The sequence below is a fragment of the Pithys albifrons genome, chromosome 8 (genome assembly GCF_047495875.1).
Source record: "Pithys albifrons albifrons isolate INPA30051 chromosome 8, PitAlb_v1, whole genome shotgun sequence".
Taxonomy (NCBI): domain Eukaryota; kingdom Metazoa; phylum Chordata; class Aves; order Passeriformes; family Thamnophilidae; genus Pithys; species Pithys albifrons.
The window spans coordinates 20,754,205-20,772,337 of NC_092465.1; the positions used below are offsets into that span (position 1 = coordinate 20,754,205).

General features: G+C 38.1%; 1 protein-coding gene across 1 annotated transcript in view; it reads left to right on the forward strand.

The window, feature by feature from the left end:
• MYO3B (myosin IIIB) overlaps window positions 1-18,133 on the forward strand; it is a 184,252-nt gene that overhangs the window by 26,968 nt on the left and 139,151 nt on the right. The window contains exon 7 of the mRNA XM_071562075.1: window positions 7,698-7,843. Within this exon, the coding sequence (XP_071418176.1) occupies window positions 7,698-7,843 (146 nt within the window). The remainder of the gene's footprint in view (window positions 1-7,697; window positions 7,844-18,133) is intronic.

Genomic DNA, 18,133 nt, shown 5'->3' on the forward strand with positions numbered 1-18,133 from the left:
AGCACATCAAGCAGGAACAAGAGTAGCTTTGAATGTTTCCCATTTTGAAACAACCAACCCAGTACCATAAACACAGTAATGTCATATTTGCATGCCTGTGTGAGACACCTGGATCTGGCTTCATAGATGTCCCGGTCTGCAAACCAGCTGTAAGGTGCTCAGATATCCATCATGCTGTGGTTGAAATGGCTTTTAAATGTTGCATAGCATGTCACCTCAAGTGACTCCAGTTGCCTTCTCTATGTGCATATAAATAACAGATTTCAAGTGAGGGGCAGTTTATTTCTTTATTTCTGAGGAGAGATTTCTGGTATTTTCAAAGTATGCAGCCAAATTTTTATGTGAAAGATGAAAGATTTAAGACTGCAGTAAGCTGAAAAGCTCTGCCTGAGTAACAGCTTATTAGGAACAGTGTTTTGTAGATGAGACTGTGGTGAGGTCAGTAAACACTAGAAAGGCACTTAGCTCAGCTTTTTGCACTCAGTTGCAAAAATCTTGCTGCCTAAAGGTTTTTGGCATAGGATAGAATTTATGTCAAACCCCCAAATACCATAAAAATAACTGGACAGGAGTGAAATGTTACTAATCAGGGCAATAGAAAGCATAAAGACTTTTTAAATTGGACTTTTACTGTCTATAAGTGAAACATAGGAACCTCAGTCAATGCATAAGGCAATCATGGTATGTCATCTGATGATGAGAAAGGTGCATTTAATCTGAGACAGGAGGGAAGAGGGGATATGAGAAAGCTTGCCTTGGAGGAAGAGACTACAGGAGTGTTTCAGAATTAAATGAAATGGATGGGGGGAATATTTTCAAATGTAAACCCCAGGAAAATAAAACCTAGGGAAGAATGATGCAGGATTATTTAAGCTGACAGATGGGAATAACTGGATATAAGTAGGAGAAATATGCTGGAAATTGGAATCCCTAGATCAGCCTGGATTAGGAACAGTGTGTAATACAAGGACACCATCACATTTTAAGATTCAGTTTGCAAAACATCTCAAAGGGATAATGGGGCATGATACTTGCAAAAGTTCATAGGAAATTAGCAGTGACTGAGGGTGACGTAAGGACAGGGCTCAGCTCAGTATTCTTACTGGCAATGCTCAAAGCAGCAGCTTAACATTTTTGAGTGACTCAAACCTCTTTGCTCCTTTTTTTCTGATGACTGTAAAGCTTGTTTAGCAGTATCAGGATAAATAAAAATGATCTGTTATTCAATATTTGTTTTGAGCAGAGCTTGTAATTAAAAAAAAATTCTGAAAAATTAAAGCATAGGTAAAAACTAGGCTTTGAGGAAGCAACGGAGAAACTTGACAAGAATAAGTCAGAGAGCAACTTTCAAGTAGACTCACTGAAAATCAGTAACTGCTGTTTAACCTAGTTACTATTGTCTCACACTTACATAGACTTGCAGAAACTGAAACGAATACAGGCATACCAATAAAAGATAAATAAGGCACAATAGTGTTAGTATGTTTAAAGCTGCCTGTTGCCAAACAGGTAAAGTTACCTAAAATCTGATTCTATTATGCAGAAATAAATGGTGGTGTATGCTAGCAGGATGAATCAGATTTGAAGCTTTGAAATTCATTACATTTGTACATTTTGAACTACTTTACAACTGTAGTTCTAAACATTAATGTGTCTTGTTTTCTACCTCCTGTGCAAAACTAACATGGAAGAACTGAGGGACACACAAGTGAAATGATTTGCGTAAGGACTTCCAGCATGTCAATAGCAGAATTAAGTCTCTAAATCACTGCACATGACTAAAATGCCTGTGAGGTGCCACCTTCTGAGAGTTGACTGAGGTGATTTAAACAAAGTTATCTTTTGGTGAATACAGGTTTTTATTCCCTTAAATAAATAAAGGAAATTGCACTTTCTGTCTTGTTTTTTTCTTCGCCTGCTTTCTTCTTTTTCTGTGACTCAAACTGAGGCTTTAACAAGCTGCAGCAGTAAGGAGATATACTGAAGTTTCTGAAAGTCTAGAATGAAAGCAGTGGAATTTAGAAAACTGAATCAGAATATAGAGGTTTCAAACTTTTAAAGACAAGTGAGGCAGTGAGCTTGAAGAGGTAGGTCTGGCAGAATGCGTCACCTCCTCCTTTGTCTCCAGGAGAGATGACCTCCACATAGGCCAGCATGGCCAGAAGGAGTTGAAAAGTACGTGGCAGCTGGAGGTAACCTCAGGGTTAACGTTGATAACACAGCCTAGTCTTGTCAAGGGATGTGCAGGAGTTGCAGGTGGTTCTGTTTTGTTCTAACAGCTATGGAGAAGTTGTAAAGCTTTCATGTAGGATGTTTAAAGATTTAAAAGACAAATCAAAACAAGCCCAAAACAGCAGATAAAATCAGTTCAATACCACACTGCTCTGCACTGAGATTTCCTACATGAAACATCTTTACTTAATGATGCTGGAGTTGCTTCTTAGGTTTTGTTTTCATAGTGAAAGACCATATAAAAATCTATGTGAGGTGTATAGTGTATATACTTACTGCTCAGAAGTAAATCTGTGGATCAGAAGCAAAATGTGGCTATTAATATGTGTAATGTTGAGGCTGTGATGGTCTTGTGGTATAAAAACAAGATTTATGTGCTTGAAAGCTTGTCTGTTTTTCCTCACTACACCATTTGGTCTAATAAAAGCTATTATGCTTCCCTACAAGTCTAGCCTGCTGCCAGAGCAGTCTAATGGTCTCAATAGTTCACTTTGGTGAGTTAAAAATAAAAAACCGATTACTCACAGCTGTTAAAATTGACTACTTGATATAATATTAATTTACAATGAATCAATGTTAATTGTAATAATTACTTACAAAACTTATTTAAAATATCAACTACTACTTATTTTGGTAACACTTCTAAAAATGTAATCATTTTCTGATACACCATGGAAAAATTTGTATGATGATACTAAATAAGGAACTGAAATCCACATAAGAAAATGCAGGGAATGTGGAGCAAATTTCTATCATGTATTTGCTTTTTCTTGATTATATGAATGTGTTTGAGGGGAGGAAGAGAGTGAAAGAGGAAGTGAGGGTAGAGATAGGTATCACTTTGGCTAATTCAGTATCCCCAGTGCTTCTAAATCCTATCATGAAAGACAGTTTTTGTTTTGGTGCCTAGGAATTAGAAGAATATTTAATATTGTATTTCCAGTGTAGATAAATGAGGCTGGGTTGGATAGTGTCAGGTGGAGCACAGAAATTGAGTTGGTTTATTTCCTTTGGCATAGCTAGCAGTTTCGTTCTCCTTGCAGCAAGGGTAACAATTCTGTGCCACGCGGGTTTCACACAGGCAGTGCTCTCCAGCAGTACCCGCACCCCACAAGAGCTGCTTAGTTCACTGCGTCACCGAGCACAGCCCCGCCTGCTCCTGGCGCGGCACCATCCCCACTGACCCTTTCCCACTGCCGCGAACGGGTCCCTGCTCGGTGCGTGGCATCGTCTGCAGGGAGCACGTCCGTACTGCTGGTACTGGTGTTGGCTGTGCGGGCAGCTCGGCTTCTGTACGTGCTGTGTGTATACTGAGGCAAAGGGAAAGTAAGTTCACTTCTAATCATTTGGGTAAACTTGAAAGGGTTTGATGTATTTTACTTCAGCTAAACGTATGGATCATTTCCTCTCTTTGCACAAGTCAGTATGGCCACTGCACAAATAATATGTAGTTCTCCATATCACTTTGTGTTCCTTCTTTTAAATCTGCCTTTGGTCTACTTGTAGGCTTCTATTGATTTTGAACAAGCAGAATTATATCCTCAAATATAAAATTTTCTTGTCAGGAAGGAATCATCTTTTTTATCTTGGTGAATTTTTGTGTTTCTGTACAAATTATAAATCACAGAATGTCAAGGCTCTGACTTCTTTTAAATCCCTCCAGTTCCTGTGGCCGATTTGTTTACATATTGTTTTTTGCAGACCTGTGAATTCCCGCTCACCTCATTTCTGTACCAGAGTGACCCTCAGCACAATTAGAGTTGACAGCTACCATTACGCTCTCTGTTTCTCTGTGTGGTGTTGAGGTGCTTTTCAGCCTACAGCTGGACATGAAATTATGATGAAATTCCAACTAAAACAAAAGGTGACAGCCTGTCTCCTTAGCAAGCCAGGCCACTGTGCACGTGAGCAACCCATGCTGAAGGGAAACACTTGGTGCTTATTACCATGGTGTTAATTAGCAAGTCTCAAGATTCACTACATGACCCTGAGATTAGCTCAGTTGGTTAAAACTTGGTTGTAGTAATGCCAAGGTCAGGGGTTCAATCCCCTGTGTGGGCCATTGACTCGATGATCCTTGTGGGTCCCTTCCAACTCAGAATAGTCTGTGATTCTGTGTTCCGCCCCTGAACATAGTGTTTGCAGCAAAGTGAGCTACCTCCTCAGTTGTGATCTCTTTGCACAAGGAGGAGAAAGAATGTTCTTCGGTTTCAGGTTATTTCTTCTGGGCTCTCTGAATTCAAGCCCCACTGGCCAGAGCAGGCATCAGCAGTGCTGAGTGGTACTCTTAGCTCCAGAACTCCAACAAAAAGGAGAAATGTTTCAAGAAATAAGTGTCTCTGAGTTCCTGATAGACACAGGAACATAATGAAAGAAAATCAGTATTATATTCGCTTTTGTATTTGGGTTTTAGAGATTTTTTGCTTTACAGGGAGTAGGGGAGTAGTGATAGTTTGCAAGGCAAAACAGGACTGGGACATTCCCAAGGACTTGGCTGTTTTGTAAACTATGACTTAGAGAATACTTTCTTTTTCACATTGCAAGATATAATGTTCTCTGATAGCCAGCATATAAAGCAAACTGCTGATGTGCACTTTTCATCAAGGAAAAACCTGTAAAATTTGATTCTTGCTTTAAAAGTTAATATTAGTGACATCTGTGTTTCTCTAAGGGGTGCATAGGTTGGTAAGATCATAATAATAAATTCAACAGAAATTAAAAGCTTCTTTCAAACCAAAGTGATGGTTAAATTCATGTAGATGCTGCATACTTGGTGAAGAGCAGTTCATTTTGTATCTTTACTGTGAGGCTGATCTCACTGTAGTCAAGCCAATGGTTGAAAACATAGTGGTTTGCATGGCCCACCAACTGTATTTTTTAAACAAAAGAATGCATATTAAAGGAAATATTTTTCTAAAATAATCACTGTAGCCTCTGATAATAGAATGGGGGAGAATCTGATAGTGTTTAATTCCCCTTGGTTAGAATGCCAGTATTTTGCCAGGTACCATATTTACTGGAGGTGTAGCTGTTAGCTGTGGAGCAGAAGACACAGAGATGCTTTATACATTCCTTTCTCTTTGTTCGTTAGGGAATACATTGTGATGCTGAGAAAAGCTCTAAGAATTTTTTTCTCTTTTTTAAAACAACAGTTGCAGTATACTTTCTTTTCCCCACCCACTATGAATGCGGTGAATGTCTGAACATTACCAATGTTCTGATGGTCATTATTTTAGTGTAGCTTGTTACGCTTTCTAAGATTGAGATACACAGCAAGTTTTGTCGTCATCCTACAGTCAGAAGCAATTGTGATATGCCTATAGGAAAACCCCATGGTGTCTTTGAATGTGGGAGACCAGCTATGTGTGTGGCACTGCTGATGAAGTCCAGTGTGACCTTGAGCAGGTCCTTCTTTTCCTTCTCTTGATAATATATTCCTCTGCATCATGAAGTTTGAGAATAAATAGCAACTATTTGCAAAGGACTCAGCACGCTTATGAGAGCCAGGCAACTTCTGAGGTATTCACTTCCAGGAAGTGTGCTCTCTCAGCTTTTTAATAAGCAGATAAATATTTTTCGTGTGTTAAAAAAAGGAAGGAGAACACAGTGCATTTAATTAGCCACATATGGAGAAGCTTCCAAGTCATGGTCTTGAAAGCCAACTTGGATGATTTCTTTTGCTTTGTTTTTTGACGAAGTGTCATTGTGTGCAGTGATGATTTGGGGAATTATAGAAAGAAACAAAAATAATCAAGAAACACAAACTGCTTCTTCAATCTCTGAGCAAAATGTCAATGATGGCCCCTTTAGAATATATGATTTAAGTATCTCAGATGGATCTCCACACTGACTTTCTTTACAAATTTTTGTATTTGATTTCTTCTCTCTCAGGCATGATATAAGAAAATGCAATTATCAAAAAGGCCTCTGAAACAGGAATGATGGTTTAAAGCTCTCTGCTTGAGTTGTATAGAATCTATCTACTGCACAGTAACAAGAGATAGAGCAATCTCTGGGATGAAATCCAGGCTATAAAGAACATTTTGAAGAACTAAGAAGTTTTACAGAGCTTTCACTTAAGACATTCTGTTGAAGAGAAGGGAGATGGGAAAGCGATCTTTGTGTGACAACTTTGAAAAACACTACATTAGCTAACAGAACCCTGCCTCTTCAAGTTGAAGGAAAAATACCTGAGTTCTTTTTTGCAGTGCCTGCTTTCATTTTTCCTGACTCTTCAGTATATTAACTGGAAAACTTGAGGAAAAAGAGGGATCTCAACACTTGTCAAAACACTGAAAGAAAATTCGTGAAAGGTCTTAATTTTTGTGGACTGATTTGCTCTAAGTAAAGAAAGGAATTAAGTGATGTGCAGCTTTAATGCGAAAAACCCTACAAACATTTCAACATGTGTTCAACACCCCTGATTTCAGATAAATAATTGATGAGTGCAGTGGGGCTATGAGTCCCAAGTAAGAGATGGGCAAGTCCTATAGGCCTGTTGGATAGAATCACTGCCAGAGGCAGGAATGACTCTGTTAGGTGCAGTTTATGGAGAAAGTAACTGAGAGGTTAAGCTGGAATCAGCAGCTTCTCCAGGAAGACATTTTTAACAGGAGCTCTGGCAGCAGCTTTCTGCGGTGCTGACTTGCATGGTGACATCTCTGCAAAGTGTTGTCCCAAGCTGAAGCTGTAACGCAGGAACTCAGAAGTCTAATTGACAAGATTTGGGAAGACAAACGAGACAGAATTCCAAATCATGATAGAATAAAAAGCAGTGAAGCTGCAGGTTTTTCTGATCCCTTTACAAGGATAAGGGCTAAATTAGTTTGAATCTCACATTTAAATGCAGAATAGTTTTCAGCTTATATAAATAGTTAGCTTAATAGAATGTGATCGGTGGGTTGGCATCTGGTTTGTGATGTAAAGCAGTTCCGGTGTCCAAGGAGAGGTTCCTGTTAATGTCAGTTTTTCTTAGACAAGATACATAGTATGTTAATTATGATTTTTTTAAACTACTCAAATCTGATAAATACAAACTAAGAAAAGGAAAATATAGAAATGACTGATGTAACATTCTTATCTAAAAACCAGCTGTACAAATCGGTCTATCTTCATGAATAGTCATAGAAATTAATAACATCAGTAGAGTTCTCTGATATTATAATAAGTTTCTGTAAGAAGCACTTTCAAAATCAGAATTTAGTAGTGATGCTCTTTGTATAGATATTTGAAGCATCTCATGGAGCTTAATGTTTTGAAAAAAACCCCAAACCTAATGGAAGTTCTAATTTACTGTTACCTTTTTGTGGTGTTTCTTCTAACTGGGATATATGGGCAAAGATATGGATTTGAAATCTACGTAGCATTTTAGACATGACTCAAAGAAAGTACTTTTGTGTCACACTAGGATGGCATGAATTGTAAATTAGGTTAAAGCATTGTTTTCTCTGCCTCTTTTCTGATAGGTCATTGCTTGTGAACAACAGTATGACTACTCATATGATGCTCGATGTGACGTATGGTCCTTGGGAATTACAGCTATCGAACTGGGGGATGGAGACCCTCCTTTATTTGACATGCATCCAGTGAAAACCCTTTTCAAAATTCCAAGGTATGGCACTAGATGGCTCTCTTCACTCACTAGTTTCTTCAAAGGCAGTCTAGCGAAAGGAGAAATATTCGGTAAACGTTTGTGCTTCAAATCCTAAGAATCTCACCTACAAAAGACATAAAAAAGCTGTAACGGTAAAGATTTTTATTTTTTTCAGCCTGATTTCTACAATAATTTATATTCAGAACTCCTTGAAATGATAAAGACTTACATATTTATTTTAGTCTTATCCTAGAATGTACAATCTCATGATATTCAGGTACCTCCCTTCCAAAGTACTTTTCTTAGCTATTATTGGTGAAAAAATTTGTTTCAAAAGGATAAGCCAACATTTGTAACTGCTGAGTAACATTTTAAAATGTTATTCCCCTAGAGTCTTAGTTTTGTTTTACTGTGAAAGAAAACCACACAATTTTGATGATGCTGTGGACCAATCTGGCAGTTTCAGCAGACTGTAGTCATAATTTATTTTTTCAGTTACCCTAGGATGTTAAAATGTATAGACGGTCATACATGGACAGTCCAATATGAGTGATATTGTATTGGATATGACAAAGTGATAGAAATTCCCCCTATATATGGTCATGTAAATTAGTTGTATTATTTTATGCTATTTTTACTTTCATCTGTTTTCGTTTCATTGAATCTTCCTGAATAAGTTGAGATTGACAGTGTAAAATAGAGTTTAAAAACATAGCAGTTATAATAATAGAAGAAACATAGAATTTGTCCGTCATTGATTAGACTGGCATATACTTGTCTTTTCCACATTTTGGTTCATGAAGGAGTCACCACTGACTGATAACAGCTTAAAACCTTCAGCAATACAAGTGTTTGACCTTTTGTTATCTGCACAGTTATCATAGGCTTTTAAATTTTCTTCTGATTGCAATTTGCATTTCTGATTAAGTCTATTTATATGCAGATACAGTTGCGCTGGGTTCTGCCTCATGCAGTTATCTCCTTCCACCCAGCTCAGACCTGAACTGCCACCACTCTTTCCAAAATTATTCATACTAAAGCAGCAGTTCATCTTGTTGCCTTTGCACAAGTGTAAAACAGGTGCTGGCAACTAAGGCAGCAAGGGAGGCTTCAGACAAGGCAGCAAGGGAGGCAATATCTATAAATTTTATCAATGCTCTAAACAGTTTAAAAGGACAGAAGTCATATCAAAGGTAACAGCAAACATTAGGAAGATACATAGAATAGGATGTATAGAGTCTTTGATTTCTGTCTGTAGGTTACCACTTTATCTTAATGCTGTTGCATCTCTGTATGACTTAGCAAAAGGAAGGTGAAATATCTATCTGATTAATCAAATAATGGTTACATTTACCAAATAGAATGGTAGCAATTTTTAAGAGATATTTTCCTCTGCTATGCATTGTATGAATTGTAACCCTGCTGCTGCTAACTGTGCATTCATATTAAATGGACTATGATGAGCACTGGATGGCATGAGGGCCTGGGGTACAGGAGATCCAGCTTCTCTCCTGGTAGTTGTTTGAAGTCAATTCAGAAGGAGAGCAAATATGACAAAAAGGTGCATTCCTCTCTTAGAGCAGTTTGACAGTTTGGAAGTAATCTCAGTTAGGTTCCTGGTATCTGTGCTGAAATGCACACATTTTTAACAGCATTTTCAACATGAGCATTGAAGCTCTTCTCAGGTTGAAAGAGGTTCTTCCAAGCACTGGCTGAGTGCTCAAGCAGTGATGTGTAGAAGCATTGCAGCTCACCTTGTGAGACTGTCTAGTCAAGAATCCTCTGAGCCCAGGAATCTGGCATCTTTACAGTTTCTCCTTTTGTGATAATATCTCTGTCTGAAGTTACAAATTGAAATATTAAGCCAGTTGGTAATTTTTAGGTAGTTACTGTCCCTGAGTATCATCTCTGAATTTATCCAATAGGAATTGTTACCCACTCTAACATCTAGTAGCAAAGAAACCTGTAGGGTAGCTGTATTGTATTGGAAGAACCCCATTTTTGTGTGCCACTTGCTGACTTTATTTGGTAACCCTTAGCTGCCTTATGAGAAAAGTACAATCAGTCTGTATTTTCCCTCTCTACATGACAATGCCATTGTAAGATCCAATCAGAAGAAGAGGCACCCTTTTGTTTCTTTTTATTCTTTTTGATTTTCTTTTTCATTATTGCATCTCAGCTCTGAAGTGAAGTCTCCAGCTTATTGCTCCTGAGATACATACTGATTAAGAACTTGTTTGGCTGGATTTTGCTTTCAGCTTGTAAATGGCCACTAGCAGGAGATCATCAGTTCCCATAACGATCTCACAACTGTAATTTGCTGTTCAAACTGTTGGAGTACAATGGAGCTGAATACTAAGGTACATGCTGTTAATTCTGATACCAGAGGTGTTTGCTCAGGAAACAATATAACTTACATAATTCCAGTTTTGTGTATGTACCCACACTCTAATTTCTGATGAAGACCTACAGAATTTCGTTAGTTGGTAACAGCTCCCATTTCTGATCTGGTTTGATGTAAAACTGCCTAAGTTTCATGCAATTGTTAAATGTACTAAATGCACAAATACCTAATGTGTGCATTGCACAGTTATGGTGTCAAGCTCCATTTTATCTGGAAGTGCAAAAAGCTTCTGCAAATAACAAGCAATAAATGTAATGGGTAATAACAAGCAATAAAAGTAATAGGCTGTTGATTCATTGATGTATGTATCTGATTTCTGTATGTGTTCTCCCAGGATAATTTTTTTTAATTGGGCTGATTGACTTCAGTTTGGAGAAGAGAAGGTGACATTGCTGTTCACAGTAGATGACACTTGGGCATCACTTAGGCAGAGAGTTATCAATACTTAATTCCTCATTCCCTTATGTTCTTGACTCTGTTTGATCAATGTCTTTCTATTTATACTGTCTTCTGTGGACTAGATTGGTCTGTTTTCTGTGCTACTGTTTTCTTTACATTAGCAGAAAACTTTGCAATGATTTTCAAGTTTTGTTATCAAGCACTTGAAACTTGTTTAATAATCTGTTCTCATGAATACTTAAAAACATAAGTAATGTCAGAATTGCCAAAACTAGATACAGAAATCTGTGTGTGTTTCTGTAGATTTCCTCCATTCTCAAGTAGTTAAATTTCTGTGTCGGTTTAGTCATTGTTTTTTTTTCTACCCACAGCCAGAAAGTGTGCTGTTAGCCTTGGCATAGAGTTTCAACATAGTGAGCAGTGAAGCCAGACCTTTGTCTTTAAAAGAGTATAATTTAAATCAATATGTCTTTACTTTGATTTTATAGGACTTGAATGAACCATTAGGTGAAAGATTTTGTACTGGCAGTTACAGTAGTTACATACCCCCAGGATCTTTGGAGATATCTTCTTGTGTAGAACTCAAGTCAAGGACTTCTGTTAAACTTACTGCCTCCAGCTAACATAGATTGACATCTGCATTATGTAACTTGGACCAGGGGTGGACTAAGCTCCAGGCTGAATAGCTGAGAGGTCTGCAAAGGGGCACATCTGTGGATACACCGTAGGCTCTCAAGATGGATTATATGGCACTGTGGGAAGAGGAGGCCTCTTATGCCCATTTAAATTCAGATTTTCTTTCATTGAGTCAAACAACATAAAGTGTGGTTAGAGACTGAATTTATCACAACAAAACAGCTTCCAGAGGTTAGGCGAATCCTTAGAAATCAGCAGGTGTCTCAACTTGGGCATGGAAAAATAGGTGATCCCCCTGTGCTGCACTTCCCTCAAAACCTGACCGGTGTTTCCAAACAAGAGATGCTGGATTCTAAGTGCTTTTGAAAACATGAGGGTTTTTTTAAGTTGTGTAGGTATTAACTTTATACTTTTGATAATATGGCGTGAGCTGTGGGCCAGATGCTTAGTGGTTAAATACTTTTCTTGTCCTACAGAAAATGAAGTATCTGCAGCAAATATGGAGTAAAAAATGAAAATGACAATTAGTTTTTAAGTCAGATACTTCATTAGACTCTGGACCTTATTTCTGTATATTATGTAGATTTAGAAGAGGAGGCTGTATAAATTCTTGGACTAGTGCAATTCTTAGAAACCTCTTTCATTCATGAACGTTTTCTTGTATGAAGGTGCAATGTCTTGGAAACAGTTCTGACACCACATGCATGAAACTTTTCTTAAAACTGCTTAAGAGAAGGAAGCATTATCTTAGAGCAAACGTTTATGTTCTCTTTTGCAATGATGCACACATTCTCCCTCATCAAAATGAATTCTTGGATCTAACTTATAAATCTCCTGAAAAGGGACTTCCAGTGCCTAGGGATAAGAGATAAATCATACTGCAAAGACACTGAACCATGAAATGATTCTGTTAACATGTCATCTGTCCGGCAGATATTTTCAAATCTCCAACAGAAGGGTCTAAATTATGAAGGGAAGGTGGCCCAGCAAAGTTGGCAATATGGGATTTGATACTTTTAACCTCTTCCATCTGCTGCCACTACCTAGGTGTGTCTGTTTTGGCAAAATATTACAAAGTGAAAGATTTCTCAAATACCATTACACCTGAGCTTTTTAAACTAAAATAGGTCCATAAATTCTTCAAGGTATGTTATCTTGTGAGAAATGTTATATGAGTACTATCTCTTAACCTACCACGACAAATCACCACTAGTGATTTGGAATTTTGAGAAGTAATGGCCATAAAAAGTGATGTGGCCAAGAGGAGATAAAGATTGTACATTGTAGTCTGAAAAGGGTGGGTGGGGTGTATGTACTGATGTAAAGTGAGGATTTCAGATCCTGTTGCGAAGATCCTGTTTCAGGATCTGTCTCTTTACAGTCTTTATTACAGGGAGGTGGTACAAATCAATTTTTCTAGGTTACACTGACAGCTAACACTGACAGAAACTAAACCAAATTCTCTCATGTCTGTCAAGAACTGCTCTTCTGAGAGCAGTGGAAGGCACCTGTTTTAAAACTGATTGGTGGTAAGAAATGGTTATTTAATTTTCTAACTCACAAAATCTGGGAATTAAATGAAATTTCATTTAAAATTATTATGCTTCATTAATTCATGTTAAATAACTAGGAGTGAAATGGAATTGAGCTTGTGAATACTCATTGAATGGTGAAGTTCTTCATCTGTGTTGTACTGTGTTGAGACTTAAAGCTCTTGGGAGTACTTACTGGTTTGAATTTAGTGAGGCCTGACTGCTTCAGGAGCTGCTCTGCATCCAGCAGGACCAAACTACCTCCTCCCCCATCACAGCCTCAGCTTCACAGTAGTTTGCATGTAGGCAGTATAATTATCTTTGCTCTTTCTGTGCCATCATACACTCATCTTTGATGCTGGTAAATGAACTCTGAAGAAGTTCTTCAAGTGTACACAGTTATTGCAATGGAATATCATTTCAGTAGATGGTGTGACTCTGATCCAGTCATTGCACCTTCACCTTTCTTTGTTATATATGTATGAAGCACCTCGTGTTCTACAGGTAGTTTCAGCTGTCTGAATAGGTAAGATCCATTGTGGGGACATTATTTTTTGGAGGTAGCTTTTACATATTAACATTTTCTATTGCAGCCTTTCATATTGCAACTGTCTCTACCAACTTTTCTGTAATTTTTGCCACTGCATTGGTACTGACACAATCTTGGTGTATCGCGGAGCACCGTTTCACTGCTGTTGCTTGGAACAGTAAAGAAAGCACACGTATATGTTGTAGGACAGAAAAGCTGAGAGTCGAGTGCTTTTGTGAAACAAAAACTAAAAGAATACTATTGTAGTTATTTTAATTGAAGTGTTTAAAGTAATTGAAGGAACATGCTTCAGATAATCTTACAGTAAATAACTTGACATCAGGAATACAAGTTTCAGAGCACAATGTGAAGTGTAGTTACAGCAATGTGACTGAACTACTTCAAAAGACCAGATTCAGCCTATGGTTATAGGCCCCTGCCTATCATGGTATCTGTAACAGCTATGTGGACTTGTCCAAGGAATAATTTGACTTTCACACATTATTTTATTTTCTGATATGTTGGACCATTACTTTGAGTTTGTATTTTTATAGAAAATTTCAAGTACTAAAAAGGTAATGTGACATTTTACATCTAGTTAACAGAATTACAAGGTCCTTGGGTTCCTCCTTAATTGATGTATAAATAGCAAAGCAATTCAAGAATAGAGGCTAACTGTAGATGGAAAGAGACATAGGTCTGTGACTAAGGATTGGGAAGACCACTACTAGTTCTTCAGGAGGTTACAGACTTGTCATACAATCTTGAACAAGTGAAATATGAGTAGATTTTTTAAATTATTTAGGTCCAAAATAGGATATTGGATAGCTAATGGGATTTCTGAGAAGCACTTTTGTGTTGTATTTCTGTTAAAATGCTTTAAATCTCCTCTCTGTGTTTGTTTTTTTCCAAACAGTTCAGGATCACTGATTTTACAGAAAGTGAAGCATTGATGTATTTTTGCAAATGTCAGTAAGTGTGTGTGTTTGGTTATGTCTTCTTCCGCAGAATTATAGAGTGGTTGAGGTTGGAAGAGAGTTTTGGGAGGTCATTTTGTCTAACTGTCCTGCTTAACCTGAGTCACCTGTGCCAGACTGTCCAGAACTGTGTCTGTAGAGCTTTTGAGGATGTACTACTCCAAGGATGGAGACTCCACAACCTGCCTGGGCAACCTATGCCAGTTCTTGATCACCCTCAGTGAAAAAGTGTTTCCTGATGTTCAGGTGGAACCTCCTGTGTTTCAGTGTGTGCCCATCAACTCTTGGCCAGTCACTGGGCACCACTGAAAAGAGCCTGTCTTGGTCTTCTTTCCTCAGCCTGCTGGGAACAATCCTCCTAATGCAACGCAGGACACCAACAGCCTTCAAGGGCACATTGCTGGCTCTTGTTCCACTTGGTGCCCACTGGAAGCCCCAGTTCCTTTGGTGCAAGGCTGCTTTCCTGCAGGTGAGCCCCCAGAAACTACTGGTGCAGGACTGTGAACTTGTCTTTGCTGAATTTCTGAGGTTCCTGTTGGCCATTTCTCCAGCCTGTTGAGGTTCCTTCCCTCTGGATGGAAGCACAACCCTCTGGTACCTCAGCAGCAGCTCAAAGGTTGCAACATGAGCAAACTTGCTGAGGGAACACTCTGCCCCATCATCCAGATTATTAATGAAGATGTTGAATGGGACTGGACCATTTTGATCCCTGCAGTACAGTGAGGGATGAATGTCCTGGTATGTTGTTTGTGTGAGGTGGCAAAGCATATGTTAAGTCCACAGGGAAAGAGTTTTGTGCTATGAGGACAAGATATTTTCAAATTTCTACTGTCACATTGTCTCGCAATTGGCAGCAATGTCAAAGGATGCTGAGGCAGGGTCTCTGCCCTTATAAGGATGGATAGGAATTATTCCTTACTAATTCATTCCTAACAGGTGTATGAATTGATAAAAGTCAATTGCATCCTAAGGTCTGAATATCAGACTTAAATAGATTTGTGCCAGGGTTGAACAAAGTAATGAGTAGTTCATAGTACTGTTACCTTCATTATATCATCTGTGTTTAAACAGCAGAGAGCTGTTTGTATCTAAGACAGTATCAAGTATGGATATATAACTAGTCTTTAAGTCTGGCAGTAGATCTAGAAATTGAAGTGTATACAGTTGACAGCCATATTGTAGCAAAATGGGGTCTGTTCTCCTTTTACATTATGATGTTTTAATATATTTGAGAAAGGGTAAAATATTATTAATATTTTTATGTAATACATAGGACAGTAGGGAATCAGCCCTAAAATTAAATCATCTTGGTGCAATTTCCCTCCTCCCTTTCCTTAACTGTTCAGTTGTGATATAACTTATCTACAACTAGGCAACTGTTTCTCATTGATTTTTTCTTTCTCTTCCTTTTTATAAATAACATACAGATAGAATTTGATTTTGCAGGTGCACTCCTTGTTCATATGTATTCATAGCCTAATTACTGCAAGTAATTGTAATTTGTCCTCTGCAGTTTGCTGTTGAATAGTCTGTTGTAAGCATTTACTGTTTCAGCTGTGAGGGAGGACTTTGCCTGCACAGTAGGTCTCTGGGATTTAATTTGTTAAGAGTCTCTCCTCCAAGTTTCTTTCTTATGAATAGAAGGGTATTCTTTGGTGCTTATTTAAAACAGACTGTTTCAGCAAACATTCCTGCCAGTATAGTTGTTGCTAAAAGGTTCAGGGAAATTACACATAGAGAAACTAAAATGTGTGCAGCTGAACAGAATTCATTGGGAAACTCCAATCAATAACCATGAAAACAAACATGCTCGGCCCTCAACCATCTTCTAAGCAAATAAAAAAGAATCACTTCTGATATGCTGTGTTACATTCTGTGCTGCACTCTAACTGCCTCTGAACTCTAGGTAGAAGCTGAGATACCTGACAGATATTTTTAGTGACTGCATATGCAGTTCATTTCATGCATTAAACGCACATAAACAGTTTTACTCTTCCAGTTTCTAAAGTAAATTATTACTTTTCAAAAATCCATTGCATAAGTAATAGCAGACTGCTAAGATACTGTGAGTGCCATTTTGTTTTGCTCTAGTGGAAAATTTCATGCTGACAAGGTCAAGCCCTGCAGTCTGAGAGCACTCATGTGATGAAAGGCACATCCAGCGGAGAGGAGAGTTGGTAGAGGGACATCTACTGTCGTTTCCTTCAGAACTGAGGATTTGAAATGTGGCTTAGTTAGATTTAGGGGACAGAGCTTACCTCCAAGTTTTTTATTATTGTAGACTAAAAGTACATTGGTTTTGGTGTGTTTTGAAAACTGCTCCCTGTTTCTTGAACGAAGTACAGTAGTTAACAGCATTGTCTGTAGTTTTCCTTAGGCAGTAACACTGTCAGGGTAGCACAGTAATCCTTACATATGTCCTGATTTTTAAGGAGATTCACGCTATGGTGCACAGTAAACTGGAGGTTGCAACAGAGAAGATACAGTATGGCTGATTTTTCTTTTAGTGCAGCAAAATACTTGTGCTCTGCATTTAAAATGAGTTTGAAGATGGTGACAAAGTCAGTCAGTTATAAATAGTTAACAGCCAATTTTCCACCATTCAGCCCAGAGAACAGCTTCTTTCCAGGTAGATAGCTCACATGTAATATTACTTTGCAGTAAGACATTTAGTGTTCAGATATTTTTCTATGATTGATTAATATACTTTGTTATGAAGATAGATTCTTAGGACAAAAATAATTGAGATAATCTCAGAGTCAAATTGCTCAGTAAAGAACTAGGAAGCTACATTTTCAACATATAAATCTACATCGTTACCAGAGGTTGCTGAGAGGCTACTGATGCCTTAATAGATAAGGTTTAGATAGATTACCTGCAGCACTAAACAATTTACTGAGAACAGAAAATGGGCTTCCAATACAGTCTAGAAATGAAACATCACAATTATTTGAGGTACTCTGTAACCTTGGAAACGATTGGCAGCAGTGACATCAGCAACAATTATGTGCAATTTTGTCTTGAGTTTATCACCAAGGTAACCAGAGCAGGTTTCCCTGCTTGAAATTTTAAGAATGTCGTGGTCTTATATTAAGTGACTATGCATGAAGCAGACTATGTACAGTCTGATAAAATTGCTTTCTGCTTCCCTTTTCAAATGATCCTTCAGGATTTAAATTGTGTAAACTCATGTGTTTTGTTTTTTTTTTTTTCCGTTTATTCTCATTTTTCTCTGAAACAGCTGCAAGCAAATAAAGCCTTAGTTACTGTGCTAAATTCTGTAAATACTGAAAGGATGGAAAAATCTATTTCCTCATTGATTTCCTTTTACTGGCCCTAAATACCAAGACTTTCAACTGCATATGGGGGCTGCAAATTTCACTGTCTTGTTTTTGAGGGTGGGACACACAATTGAGGTCACATATTGTTCCCACATCTGCATTCCTTGAGAGTTGCTCTGCATGGAAGTCTAGGCTTACAAGAGATTGGCATTTAGTGCTGCCAGAGGACTGTACGGGGTGTGTGATGCCCTTAGACTTCCTGATTAGGGGATGTCCTTGGTCAGTCTCCCTCACCTTGTGGTCACGCAAGTCAAGAATGGCCTAGCATGATATTCATCCTCATGCTTAAACCAGAGGGGTGGGGTTTTTCTGCAGTGGGTTTTGGTGAAGGCAATGTTTCAATTAAAAGCTCGTTGCATAGTAGAAGAACCTGTAGTTGCCTTTATAGTTGCTTCATGATGGGAAAGTTATGTGGTGTCAGAGCCATAATGCTGACAGACAGGATACTCAGACAAAAAAGTCTCTCTTTCTGTGTGATTAAATTTTAGAG